This window comes from Sus scrofa, chromosome 1, assembly GCF_054392235.1.
Source record: "Sus scrofa isolate SSC_HxYL_T2T_F1_AM1 chromosome 1, Sscrofa_HxYL_maternal_Yorkshire_Landrace_v2.0, whole genome shotgun sequence".
Taxonomy (NCBI): Eukaryota; Metazoa; Chordata; class Mammalia; order Artiodactyla; family Suidae; genus Sus; species Sus scrofa.
Window position 1 is genome coordinate 174,106,764 of NC_139383.1, and position 15,009 is coordinate 174,121,772.

Genomic DNA, 15,009 nt, shown 5'->3' on the forward strand with positions numbered 1-15,009 from the left:
ATAATCCTCTTCAGGGCGGAGACCTGAATCAGCATTTCCATGATTTTGAAACAGTTAAGTCACAGCCCCAAACCAGTCTGTGATGAAATGACACAGATAAGGGCAATTTAATAGATCTATTTATACTGATGTAAGGTTTTGCCATGATCCCTTCTCTGGAAGAATTGTCCTTCAGTCTGAGGTCAGGACCCTCCTTCCTTTTTTGTACTAAAAAATATAAAAGGATAATACATGGGAAACTAATATCCTTACTTGGGCATAATAATAAGCTGATAATCCTGGGTCCTGATACTCCATATTTTAAGGGAATTTAACTGGTTCATAATCAAAAGTCAAGAAAAAACTGCCTTATCTACTTTACCTATAGCCCCCAACATCTAGAAGATGCTCAATGCCCTCATGAGAAATGAATAAATGAATGAATAAGGCTAAATTTAACAGACGACAAAAGTGAAACCCAGAGATCATCTAGGAATGAGCAGCCCAGCCTGGACCCTGACCCCAGTCCAGGGCTTTTTACATCACTTTACCATCCAACGAGGAGGATGGTCCCTACACACCAGAATCAAGACACCAAATTCTACACCACTTAAGGAGGATTTTGGTCTTGAGCGGAAACTCATAAAATCAAATGCGCTTAAATTATAATCAACTAATTAAGTGAAGAACAGTACAGACAAATCCCTGCTGCCACTTAGAGGAAAGAGCACCAGATCAAGGATCTGCCAGTGCCACACTCTGGTCCTTGTCATCCCAGCCAGGCAAGAGAAACCGGATTATGGAATGCCTGGCCTGTGCCACTGTCCTGGGGGTAGCACACAGGCTATCACAGCTCCCTTCTGAGGTGACTATTAAGATCCTCAATTTACAAACAGGGAAAAGAAGGCTCAATAACAGGTAAGACTGAAGTTTGAACCCAGAACCTAAGATTTTCCACCTCTTCGGGTTCTGCCTCTTTGCTTCCTAATAGCTGGAATGTTTCTTTTTTCTTTCTTTTTTAATTTTTACTATTTATTGAAGTATAATTGATTTACAATGGAATGTTTCTTTTCTTTTTTTGGCCGCACCCACTGCATGTGTAAGTTCCGGGACAGAACCCGTGCCATAGCAGCAACCTGAGCTGCTGCAGTGACAATGCCAGATCCTCAGCCCACTGTGCCACAGGGAAATCCTACAATGGATGCTTTATAGGCTGTGGTCAAGGGACCTCTTATCAGAATTACCTGGGGGCTTGTGACACCCAACATTTACTGAGCCCTTAGCATGGGCCCTTAGGCATTGTTCTAAGTGAAAAAATTCATTTAATTCTCACAGCCAGTTCCCTGATGGAAGTATACTATTATTTTTTGGCCATGTCCATGTCATGTAGAAGTTCCTGGGCCAGGGACTGAACCCATGCCACAGCAGTGACAACACCAGATCCTTAACCCATTGAGCTACCAGGGTACTCTATGAAGTACACTATTATTATCGCTAACAGATGAGGAAACTGAGGTGCTGAAACACACCTGATAACCTGCTCAAAGTGACACAGCTGGTATTAGAGGGAGAACAGAGCTTTGCGCTGTGAGTGTGCAAGTTCCTGGGTCCCAGTCTAGACAAAGAATCAGAATCTCTGGGGACAAGTTCCAGGAATCTGCATTTCCAACAAGCTACCTAGGTCATTCTGGTGCACAAAGAGGTCCCAGAGCTCTTCAGGCCCAGGAATCTGTGATCCTGCAGACCAAAATCTCACCTCTGACTTTCCTGCACTGTGGATTGTCAGGACCTTTGAGGATAATATCCAGCTCACCAGGTCCCAGGCCCATTTGTCCTCATCTCCTGAGGACTGGAGAAGTTCTTTCAGGTTGGGTAACTTGCTGGCATCTGAAAGCTGAAGGGAGGAAAACCTTCATTAGCAAGGATCCTGGATAAAGTGATAGTAACCAGGTGCCCTCTAGTGGTACATCGGACAGCTTGCACTTCTTTCACGCTCCAAGGAATTTCTGAAGAGGGAGATGCAGAGGTCTTCAATCCCTTTCCAAATACTGCCCAATTCCAAATGCTGTCAATACGGGAAGGGTGTTCTGCAACCCAACTGGTACAAAACCTAATCTGAGCCAGTGTGAGGCTCACTTAACCTTAATCATCCCACTTTGTGTTACTAGTGATGTGATGCACTTTGCTGCAGGCTGCAGGATTAATGTCTGACTATGGGATACACCACAATGTAGATATTACCAACTTCGTGGCATATTTGTATATGTACCCCACTATGAGTGGGTATAGGGTTAGCAAAGCCTTTCCCCTTCAGCACGAGTTAATTTACTGCTAACCTCTTCCCCTTGGAGATCAGATAAAGCATACTACATACATAACCAGGCAATACTGCTTATGGTAAAGATGACCCAGAATAGTAAACTGCATCCAGACAGGAAGAAACTGTGACTGAGGAATACATGGTTTGGGGTTTTCCTGAGTGTGGTGACTTTTCGTGACGACCCCGGCAGCTATGTCTATGGTGATCTTACTAGAGGGACCAGCCCCCAGGGACCATGTGCAGTTCATCTCCTTACACCTGAGCTGTCATTCTCAGGGGCAAAGACTAGCTCCTGGACGTCTCTGTAGACCACAGCAAGAACTTCCACAGAAAAGGAATGCCCTGCTGTGAGTTGTGAACCATCCCAGATCCTTCTCATGGAGGCTGGTGCCCTATGTGGCCTGTGATAGGTGTTGGAAGCAGACAATACTGCCTTTATAAAATCAGGCAGAATCTGAATTTCCAAACAAATTTGGTGCCAGATTTTTGATAAGGGACTGGGGACCTGGACTAACAGAGAGCTACGAGGTATCTATAGCTTTTGCTCAGAAATGGAAACTGACTAGAAACCAAATCTCTCCAGCATGGCATTCAAAACGTCACTGCAGGAGTTCCTGTCATGGCGCAGCGGAAACAAATCTGACTAGGAACCATGAGGTTGTGGGTTCGATCCCTGACCTTGCTCAGTGGGTTAAGTATCTGGGGCGCGCTGCAGTGAGCTGTGGTGTAGGTTGCAGACATGGCTTGGATCCCATGTTGCTGTGGCTGTGGCGTAGGCCGGCAGCTACAGCTCCGATTGGACCCCTGGCCTGGGAACCTCCATATGCCGTGGGCACGGCCCTAAAGAGACAAAAAACAAACAAAACACTACTGCAGACTAGTGCCATCTGTGGACATACCTTCTCCAAGCTTTGCTCACTCGGTCCCCTGGAATGCCCCTTCCCTCACTTCTACCCACCCAGGCACCTCCTCTCCTCCAAACCCGTAAAACATTCAGCCCCAATCCTCCCTCCTCAGAATGGCTAGGACTCCCAGAAACCAAGGGCTATCTCGTGTTTTTCTTTCTCCTGTAACCTGGATGTAGAGGAACGAGCAGACGAATCTCAGATTAAATCCCTATTCCTTAGGCAAAGCACTAGCCTTAGCTGAGCCGCCAGCTCCTAACACAGGAACTCCACTATCTCCACGTGGGTTGTCAGGAGGATTAATGAAGGTAACAGAATCTCAGGACCAGGTGCATATACAGTGCATATCCATTTTTTTAAATTTGTACTTCTTCCTGGACAATATACACCTTTGCTAGGGATGTAGTTGGTGCTTCATAAACACTAGTGGTTCCTTCCCATATTTCTTGTAAGTTCACTTGCTTAACTTGGGGGGGGGGATATTTTTTAATCCATTAGTTGAAAATTGGAAACATTTCAGGGCTACATTATTCTTGTCTCTATTTCTAAAGATTCAATCAACAGCCTCGGGCTATCTCTGATAAAACTATACATGCCTTGTGGGCCATCAGTGAAGATTCAGTTGAAACACAAGGATGCTCTATGTGTGTTGGTGCTGCACAGTAAGAAGGCAGAAAGGTAAAAAATTATGACTTAAAACTATTCCTTGTCATAACAAAGATGGATACAAACTACTAAGGAAAGCAGGCAGGATTCCTGTTGGATAGAGGCTGGGAGCAAAGAGGGTGGTAGGGAAAGGCTTCCCAGGGAGGTGCTATGTGACTGGGTTTGACAGGTAAAGTCACAGAAGCATGGAAGTGCAGCGTGTAGGCAGGGACGTGGATGACAGCAAGCTTAACTGTGCCAGCTCTCTTGCCAGGAGGCCGGGGTCCGAACCTGGGCTCTTACACCCCTTACTGTGTGACCTGGTTAGGTAACCTCCTGTGTCTCAGTGTCCTCAAACATAATGAGATAACATTAGCCACTTCACAGGATCCCTGTGAAGGTTAATCAAGTTAAACCAGTACATGCTTAGAGCGACAGGAAGGTATTAAGTTAGTGGGACTGCCATGATTGTTGTCATCGTTAAATGCAAATGGTTTGGTGTGACTGGAGCCTAGAGTATGGGGGAGGGGTTGCCAGAAGGAGCAGGAGTGAGATCGCAAGCTTGAGATCAGCCTTGGATCCCCCTTGGGGACGGTGGTTTTTGTTCTGCAGGCAACACGGTGGACATGCGTTTCGAATGATACACCCTCAGGTACACCTCAGCCTCTTTTCTGCTCCTGCTCCACACTTGCTATACCAGAGCCAGAGCAGAGTCTTCTCTCCCAGGATTATCATTTCCATTACTCCTCTCAGCTCCATCCCATGAGCTGCAACAGTCCAGACCCAGGCACAAGGGACCTCACAAAAGGACTGTAGGCTAAGCCAGGCCCCTTCTAGGGGTGCAGTCTGTGCAAGTGGTTGAGATCCCTTCCAACTCTGAGCTGGGCCCAGGCCTCACCTGAGCTCCCCTTGGGGCCAGGCCTCTTTCAAGGCTCAGCACACCCCCCTCCCAACCCCACTGCTGCCTGCTGACACAGAGGCCCTATGGGTCCTGCCAGGCTGTCCTCTCCGTCCCCATTCTTTAACCCCTCAACTGGCCTCTCTTATGCCCTGTTTCATTTTTTAAGCTACTGTGAAAAGTAAATCTGCTTCAAAAAGTTAACAAGATTCCTCCTCTTATGACCAAACCGGTCTGTATTTGAGCAGGGCTTTTTAAAGACCAGGCACACAAACAGGGTTATCAGATAAATGACAATTTTTTTTAAGTATAAGTATAACCTATGCAACATCTGGGGCATATTTGTGGTAAAAAAAAAAAAAAAAAAAAAAAAAAAAAACACCTAATTATTGCTTCTCTGAGATTCAAATTTAACTACGTGGCCTATATTTTTTATCTGCTAAATCTAGCAACCCTCCCCTTAACAAGGCCCTTCAGAATCTGGTCTGAACAAATCTGACAACCTAGAAGAAATGGACAACTTTCTAGAAACATACAGCCCACCAAAACTGAATCAAGAAATAGATAATTTGAATAGACTGGTCGCTAGAAATTGAGCATGTAATTTTAAAAAACTCCCTACAAGCAACAGTCCAGGACAAGATGGCTTCACAAGCAAATTCTATCAAACATATAAAGAAAACTTACACCAATCCTTCTTCCTTTTTTTTTTAAAAGGTCTCCACCTACGGCATATGAAAGTTTCCAGGCTAGGGATCGAATTGGAGTTGCAACTGCTGGCCTACACCACAGCCACAGCTGCCAGATCCAAGCTGCGTCTGCAACCTACATCATAGCTCACGGCAACACCAGATCCATAACCCACCGACTGAGGCCAGGGATCAAACACGCATTCTCTTAGAGATACTAGTCAGGTTCATTTACCACAGAGCCACAAAAGGAACTCCCAATCCTTCTTAAACTTTTCCAAAAGACTGAAGAAGAACAACACTCTCAAAGGCATTCTATGAAGCTGCCATCACTCTCATACCAAAACGAGACAAAGATACTACCAGAAAAGAAAATGATAGGCCAATATCTCTGATGAATATAGACGTAAAAACTCAACAAAATTTTAGCCAACCGAATCCAAACACATATAAAAAAATCATATACCACTACCAAGTACGATCCATCCCAAGTTCACAAGGATGGTTCAACATACCCAAATCAATCATCATATACCATATTAACAAAAGAAAACTCAAAACCCACATGATCACTGGAGTTACCACTGTGGTGCAGCAGAAACAAATCCAACTAGTAACCATGAAGTTGTGGGTTCAATCCCTGGCCTGACTCAGTAGGTTAAGGATCTGGCATTGCCATGAGCTGTGGTGTAGGCCGCAGAGGTGGCTCAGATCCTGCATTGCTGTGGCAGTGGCGAAGGCTGGCAGCTGCAGCTCTGATTCAACTCCTAGCCTGGGAACTTCCATAGGCCATGAGTGAGGCCTTGGAAAAAAAAAAAAAAAAAATGATCATCTCAATAGATGTAGAAAAAGCATTTGACAACATTCAACATTCATTCATGATTAGGAGTTCCCGTCGTGGTGCAGTAGTTAACGAATCCGACTAGGAACCATGAGGTTGCGGGTTCGGTCCCTGCCCTTGCTCAGTGGGTTAACGATCCGGCACTGCCGTGAGCTGTGGTGTAGGTTGCAGACGCGGCTCGGATCCCGAGTTACTGTGGCTCTGGTGTAGGCTGGTGGCTACGGCTCTGATTTGACCCCTAGCCTGGGAACCTCCATATGCCGCAGGGGCGGCCCAAGAAATAGCAAAAAGACAAAAAAAAAAAAGTATTCATGATTAAAACTCTTACCAAAATGGGTATAGAGGAAACATACCTTAGCATAATAAAAGCCATTTATGATAAACCCACAACCAGTACAATACCCAATGGAGAAAAGCTGAAAGCCTTCCCACTAAAATCTGGAACAAGAGAAGGATGCCCACTCTCACCATCTTTATTCAACAAGGTATTAGAAGTCCTAGCCACAGCAATCAGACCAAAAACAAATTTTTTTTAAATAAAAGGTATCCAAATTGGGAGATAAAGGGTAAAAGTGTCACTACACGCAGATGATATACTATATATAGAAAACCCTAAGGACTCCACACAAAAACTAGTCAATCTGATAAACAAATTCAGCAAAGTAGCAGGAGGAGAGGTCAACATTGAGAAATAGCTTGCATTTCTGTTTACTAACAACGAAACATTAGAAAAGAAATATTTTTTACAAACAATACCTTTTAAAATCACATCTAAAAAATACCTAGGAATAAACCTGACCAAGGAGGTGCAAGACTTACACACTGAGAACTATAAAACATTAATAAAAAGAAAGAGGAGTCAAAGAAATGGAAAGCTATCCCATGCTGCTGGATTAGAAGAATTAATATTGTTAAAATGGTGATACTACCCAAAGCAATCTATAGATTTAATGCGATCCCTATCAAATCACCCATGACATATTTCACACAACTAGAATAATCCTAAAAATTATATGGAGGCATAAAAGACCCAGAATTGCCAAAGCAATCCTGAGAAAAAAAAAAAAAAAACAAAGCAGAAAGGAGTTCCTGCTGTGGCACAACAGGATAAGTGGCATCTCTGGAGCGGTGGGACACAGGTTTGTTGGATCCCCAGCCCAGCACTGTGGGTTAAGGATTCGGCATTGCCAGTAGGTTGAAACTGTGGCTCCAATCTGATCCCTGACCACAGAGGGAATTCTATATGCTGTGGTTGGCCAAAAAAGAAAAATAAATAAATAAATAAATAATTTTTAAAATAAAAATATTTTAGGAGTCCCTACTGTGGCTCAGCAGGTTAAATATCTGACTAGTATCCATGAGGATGTGGGTTCAATCCCGGCCTTGCTCAATGGGTTAAAAGATCTGGCATTGCCATGGCATAGGTCACAGATACAGCTCCAATTTGACCCCTAGCCTGGAAACTTTCATATGCTGCAGGTGCGGCACTAAAAAGAAAGAAAAACAAAAACAGAAAACAAAAGAATTTTTAAAAAGCAAGAGGCATAACTCTCCCAGACTTCGGACAATATTACAAAGCTACAGTCACCGAGACAGTGTGGTACTGGCATATAAACAGACATAAAAATCAATGGAACAAAATAGAGAGCCCAGAAATAAACCCAGACACCTATGGTCAATTAATCTTTGACAAAGGAGGCAAGAATATAAAATGGAGAGTTCCCATTGTGGCTCAGCGGAAACAAATCTGACTAGCATCTGTGAGGACACACGTTTGATCCCTGGTCTCACTCAGTGGATTAAGGATCCAGCATAGCTGTGAGCTGTGGTATAGGTTGCATATGCAGCTCAGATCTGGTGTGGCTGTGGCTGTGGTATAGGCCGGTGGCTACAGCTCTGATTTGACCCCTACCCTGGAACCTCCATCTATCTCGGGTACAGCCCTAAAAAGACCAAAAAAAAAAAAAAAAAGCATATAAAATGGGAAAAGGTTTCTTCAGCAAGTGGTGCTAGAAAAACTGGACAGCTGCATGTAAATCAATGAAACTAAAATATACTCTCACACCATGCACAAAAATAAATTCAAAATGGCTTAAAGACTTAAACATAAGATATGAAACAATAAAAGAGAACAGAGGCGAAATATTCTCTGACATAAAAAGTAAAAATGTTTTCTTAGGTCAATCTCCCAAGGCAATAGAAATAAGAGCAAAAATAAATGAATGGGACCTAATCAAACTTACAAGCTTTTGCACAGCAAAGGAAACCACTAAAAAACAAAAAGACAACCTACAGAATGGGAGAAAATAGTTGCCAATGATGCAATCGACAAGGCTTTAATCTCCAAAACACCCAAACAACTCATACAACTCAACAACAAAAAAAACACCCAATTGAAAAATGGGCAGAAAGAGTTTCTGTTGTGGCTCAGCAGATTAAGAGCCAGACATAGTGTCCATGAGGATGCAGGTTCAATCCCTGGCCTCACTCAGTGGGTTAAGGATCTGGCATTGATGCAAGGTGTAGTGCAGTGTAGGTCACAGATGCGCCTCAGATCCCACGTTCCTGTGGCATTGGCTTCGGCATAGCTGCAGCTCCAATTCAACCTCTAGCCCAGGAACTTCCACATGCTATAGGTGCAGCCCAAAAAAGAAAACAAAAATGGCAGAAGACCTGAAAAGACATTTCTCCAAAGAAGACATGGCCTTCATTAATAAGTCTGCAAATAACAAATGTTGGAGAGGGTGTGGAAGAAAGGGAACCTTGCCTCACTGTTGGAAGGAATGTAAACTGGTACAACCACTAGGGAAAGCAGTATGGAGATACCTTAGAAAACTAAATACAGAACTACTATATGACCCAGTAATCCCACTCTTGGGCATATATCCAGACAAAACTGCAATCGAAAAGATACATGCACCCAGATACTAACAGCACCACTATTCACAATAGTGAAAATATTGTGAATGGAAATAACCTAAACGTCCACTGACAGATGAATGGATTAAGAAGATGTGGCACATACACACAATGGAATACTACTCATCCATAAAATAGAACAGAATAATGCCATTTGCAGCTACCTGGACAGAACTAGAGCCTCTCACACTAAGTTAGAAAGAGAAAGACAAATACTGTATGATATCATTTACATGTGGAATCTAAAATAGGGCACAGGAATTCCCATCCTAGTGCAGCATAAACAATCCAACTAGGAACCTTGAGGTTGTGGGTTCGATCCCTGGCCTTGGATCAGTGGGTTAAGGATCCAGCATGGCTGTGAGCTGTGGTGTATGTAGGTCACAGACACGGTTTGGATCTGGCATGGCTGCGGCTATAGAGTAGGCCAGCAGCTATAGCTCCGATCAGACCTCTAGCCTGGGAACCTCCATATGCTGCAGGCGTGGACCTAAAATTTAAAAAAAAAAAAATTAAATTAAAAAATAAATAAAACAGGGCAGAAATGAACCTATATACAAAACAGAAACAGACTCACAGGCATAGAGAACAGACTCTCAAGGAAGAGGAAGCAGGATGGACTGGGAGTTTGCAGTTAGTAGATGTAAACTATTACATTTAGAATGGATAAGCAAGGAAGTCCTACTGTATAGCACAGGTAAGTGATATCCAATCTCCTGGGATATACCATATGGAAAATAGTATTTTTTAAAAGAATGTGTGTGGGGGGGTATGTATGACTGAGTCACTTTGCTGTACAGCAGAAATTGGCACAACATTATAAGTCAACAATACTTTTAGAGAGTTCTCACTGTGCCACAGTGGGTTAAGGATCCAATATTGTCACAGCTGTGGTGTAGGTCACAGCTGCAACTCAGATTCCATCCCTGGCCCAGGCACTTGGCCTTGGAACTTTCACACGTGGCAGGAGCAGCCAAAAAAGAAAACAAAAGCCCTATACTTTAATGTATTAATTTATTTTTTATTTATTTATTTATTTTGTCTTTTTGCCTTTTCTAGGACCACTCCCATGGCATATGGAGGTTCCCAGGCTAGGGGTCTAATCGAAGCTGTAGCCGCCGGTCTACACCACAGCCACAACAACAGGGAATCCGAACCGTGTCTGCAACCTACACCACAGCTCACAGCAACGCCGGATCCTTAACCCACTGACTGAGGCCAGGGATCAAACCTGCAACCTCATGGTTCCTAGTCAGATTCGTTAGCCACTGCACCATGACAGGAATTCCCCTATACTTTAACTTAAAAAAATTTTTTAAAAAAAGGTCATCATCACAGAAATGCAAATTGAAACCATAAAGAGAAATCATCTCACACCTGTCAGAATGACTATGATCTACCCTACTTACTTACCACTCCTAGGGATATATCCGAAGAAAACAAAAATATTAATTTGAAAAGATATATGCACCCTAATGTTCACAGCAGCACTATCTACAACAGCCAAGAGATGGAAACAACCTAAGTGTCCATGAATAGATGAATAGACAAAGATGTGGTACATATATAGAATGGACTCAGCCCTAAAAAAAGAATGCAGTTTGTCATTTGCAAGAACATGACTGGACTGGGAGGTTATTATGCTAAGTCACTCAGATAGAAAAAAAGACAAATACTATATGTTATCACTTACATGTGGAATCTAAGAAATAAAACTAGTTAATATTACAAAACAGACATACAAATATAGAGAACCAGTGGTTACCAGTGGGGAAAGGGAAGAGGGGAAGGGCAAGATAGGGGTAGGGAATTGGGAGATGCAAATTACTATGTATAAAATAGATAAACTACAAGGATATATTGTACAGTCAGGGAATGTAGCCAATATTTTATAATAACTACAAATGGAGTATAACCTTTGGGGCTCAAATACACCCCAGGGGCACAGATAAGATGAAAATAAGGAAAAAGTGGTTAAGGACTATGTTGAATTGGAGACCCCTGGCCTAGCAAAGGACCCAGCCACCAACTCCCAGCTCTAGCTGCTTTCTGCCCAAGAGCACCCTCCACCCAGGCTGTGGAGCCTCAGATTTTTTTCTTATTTTTAAGAGATCAACAAGCTGCATTTTTTTTTAATTTCTCAATTCCTAAAAGACTAGAGGAAATCAGAACCCATCATCCCACAGGCCACACTTCCGCAGCTTCTGCTCTGAGTAATAAGGAAGGATTCAGCTGGAGAAGCAGTGGGGGGAGCCTGGGTAAGTCCTGAATGGGGCAGTACCTGGGTGGTCACAGGGGATTGAGAAAAGAAGTCTCAGGAAAGGGGCGGTTTGGGTGACTGAGAAGCCAGGGGCAGGGAATTAGTAGGGACTGAGAACAGGTGAAAGAGGGCCAGTGACCTTAGAAAGAGACAATTCAAATCTTGCTTTGAATCAGGAGGGGGCAGACAGTCCAGTGGACACTTTGCAACCATCCCCATCACCATCTCCTGGGGAGGTGGCCCAAGAATCTGTGTTTGCACAAGCTGCCACAGGTGATTCTCATCACCAGGTAAGGGTGGGGATATTCAGGTTTAAATGTTAAGCGATGTTGTTCCAGGAGGGTTGGCAGCAGGAAAGAACATCTGAAAAAAAATCCTTGTCTAGGAAGATTCCAGAGATCATAATTACTAGCTGTGGGTAGAGGTGTTGAAAGGAAAAGAACCAGTGGTCCAGCCCTGGTCATCAGGCTCAGGGGCCTGACAGAGTGACAGCTCCAACAGTACGGTGGGCAGGATGGGTGGACCTAGTGGGCTGCTGAGAGGAAGGCAGGAAAGGTGGACAGCACAGTTATATACAGGCACACCTTGCTTTGCACAAACCTAAGGAGTGAAAATCCAGATTTACTGAAACAGACTGGGAGTGAAAGTCTACAAGAGTCCTCTGTATAAAAAGAGTCATCATAGGGACCTTTTAAAGGGGTGGTTCTCCACCCTGACTACACACCAACATCATCACCTGGAGGCTGGACCGTGGTCTGCCACCAGCCCATATACTGACGGTGACATAGCTGACAGTGACAGAGATGATAAGAGAACCTACACTGCTGAGGTGTTAGGAAGATTACATGTGAGGGAGTTCCCAGCAGCGGAAAGGAATCCGACCAGAAACCATGAGGTTGCAGGTTCGATCCCTGGCCTCACTCACTGGGTTAAGGAACCCGCATTGTCCTGAGCTGTGGTGTAGGTTGCAGACGTGGCTAGGATCCCGAGTTGCTATGGCTGCAGTGTAGGCCAGCAGCAACAGCTCCAATTCGACTCCTAGCCTGGGAGCCTCCATATGCCATGAGTGTGGCTCTAAAACGACAAAAGACAAAAAAAAAAAAAAAAATTATGTGTAGGAACAGCTCAGAACAGTGCTGGGTGAGCAGTAAGTGCTATGACTACTGTGTAAGTTTTAGGCACTGTATTATTATTATTATTATTATTATTATTATTATTATTATTATTCAAATCTCCCTCTGTAGTGCACCCCAACCTGCTGAGGAAAGGCCTGAATTTCTGGGATGGCCAGGAAGGGAGGAGATGGCTTGGGTTCTCCACAGCACCCTCCTGAAGGCTGAGACACCTTTCTAGCCACATACCAAGCAAGAGTCACATCACACCTCTACGTCTGTATGCTCCCTGCCCCTCTCCTCAGATACCATCTTCGAAAACAGAAATAAAAAGGTAATCTAAGAGAGAATTTTACCTGGAGATATCAAGTATGTACCTAAAGGACACTTACTCATCACACTGAATCTCACTGTTACCATTTCCTCACTGCCCAGCATATGAGTGCCCATGAAAATCATCGATTAATAGAAAAATGTTAAAACCACATATTCTCTGCAAATAACAACCCTCCAGAGTACCTGTCGTGGCTCAGCAGAAATGTACCTGACTAGTATTCATGAGGATGAAGGTTCAATCCCTGGCCTTGCTCAGTGGGTTAAGGATCTGTTGTTGCCGTGAGCTGTGGTATAGGTCGCAGACGCAGCTTGGATCCTGTGTGGCTGTGGCGCAGGCCGGCAGCTGTAGCTCCAGTTTGACCCCTAGCCTGGGAACCTCCATACACCACGGATGTGGCTGTAAAAAGACAAAAAACAAAAACAAACAAAAAAACCCTCCAATGCCCAAGCTCCACCTTAGACCAATTAAATCAGAATCTCTAGGTGTGGGGCTCAGACATCAGTATTTTCTAAAGTTTCCCACATGAGTGCAATGCCCAGAGCCAAGGGTTGTGAATCTTACAAAGAAAGATCTCCCCAGTAAACGTTAATATTCAATTTCCAATCTAGAAATAAGCATCAAAAGCCTTCCTTAAAAAGGTTTGTTAGCCTTTGAGCCAGCAATTTCACCCTCAGAATTTATTTCAAGAAAATAGCTAAAGATGTAAATAATGATTAATGTAGAAGGATGTTTACCACAGCATTATTTACAACAGAAAACGTACTAACATTGCGTAGGAACCCAGAGGCAGGACTCCTAACTGCTGGGAAGTGGAGGCTCAGAACAAGATGAGGCTCCAGCTGTAACTTAGAGGATGAAGGCAAGTTTGCCTGGACAAAGAGAGAGAGGGCATGGAGGGGACAGGCAAGCCCTGGGGTCAGGAAAAGAGTTTATTCATGTTTTAACCCAGACATTGAGGAGTCAGATTGTCTAGATGGTACAAGCCAGAGATTAGAACCAGGAGTGGTGAGAACAGTATGGCCCTCAAGATGGTAGATGGGAATAGGATAGGCTAGATGCAGTGCTTCTCAGGCTTTATTTACCATGCACACAAACACCCAGGAAGCTCCTGAAAATGAACAGCTGGACTCATAAGAGTGAGGAAGGGCCCAACATTCTGCATTTCTAATAAGCTCCCAGATGACACTGATGCTGATGGTCCTCAACCACACTTTGGGTGGCAAGCAGCTGGAATTAATACAAGGGAGCCATTCCCACCCACCTCCCACCCCTAGAAAGGGTCTGCTAATGGAGAACCAAGGTATTTTCTAAGGGAAAACAAAACACCTTACAGCTGCAACACCTTACGGCTTAACACCACAGGATTCTGTGTAAGTGATTCAGGAATGTTAACTGTACATGGGGTAGCTCAACCTGAAGTTTGGGAGCAGGGGGGCAGCCAATGGTCACAACTATAGGACATTCCAAAAATGCTACAGATTCTCTGATCTGACTAGGGCTTAACCAACCCCTGACCCAAAGAACAAGGTCAGAAACCCCTCAGCCTGGGTATCAGGACATACCCAATGTGGTCCCTTAAACATTTGATAAGCACGTCTCAGGCCAGGTGCTGGGAATGAATACAAAGAACGCCTAGTGTAAAACCAAAGAGCTGACTCTGAATAGAAATGCTCTCAAAACAAGGCACCCGAGCAATGATTGGGGACTTCAGAGGCTATGAAAGAATAAGGCCAGAGCATGGTTCAGCAGGGGACAGGCTCAGGAAAGCAACAGTCAATAAAGTAATTCAAGCCAGAGCTCTAAGTATTGGCAAACTCACCAATGTGTTACAGGGATGTCATGACACTTCAGAGTGTGAAGGAAATTAAATTTAAAATGGTTGAAAATGATACACTGTTTCACATTACTTCCAAATGCTTTTAGCCAAACAAATGAAAATGGTAAACTTTTTAAACAGCTCCCTACCTTCTTCAGGTAACCATAAAATGATCCAGAAGGCCAGTCCAGACCTGATTCTCTTTTAAAAGTTAACCTTTGAGTCAGAGACACAGGTGCAGATGCCAAGTTCTCTACAGCTTTTCTGTACCTCATGCAACGTGGCAAA

General features: G+C 43.8%; 1 protein-coding gene across 15 annotated transcripts in view; it reads right to left on the minus strand.

The window, feature by feature from the left end:
• PARP16 (poly(ADP-ribose) polymerase family member 16) overlaps window positions 1–15,009 on the minus strand; it is a 62,636-nt gene that overhangs the window by 43,899 nt on the left and 3,728 nt on the right. For 9 of the 15 annotated variants that reach the window (XR_014816710.1, XR_014816691.1, XR_014816714.1 and 6 more), the window contains exon 2: window positions 1,736–1,873. The exons of the other annotated variants lie outside the window; for them this stretch is intronic. Coding sequence is in view for 5 of the 9 variants with exons in the window: in XM_084978313.1 (XP_084834439.1) it covers window positions 1,736–1,873 (138 nt within the window). In the remaining 4 variants the exon portion in view is untranslated. The remainder of the gene's footprint in view (window positions 1–1,735; window positions 1,874–15,009) is intronic. 15 annotated transcript variants of the gene reach the window in all.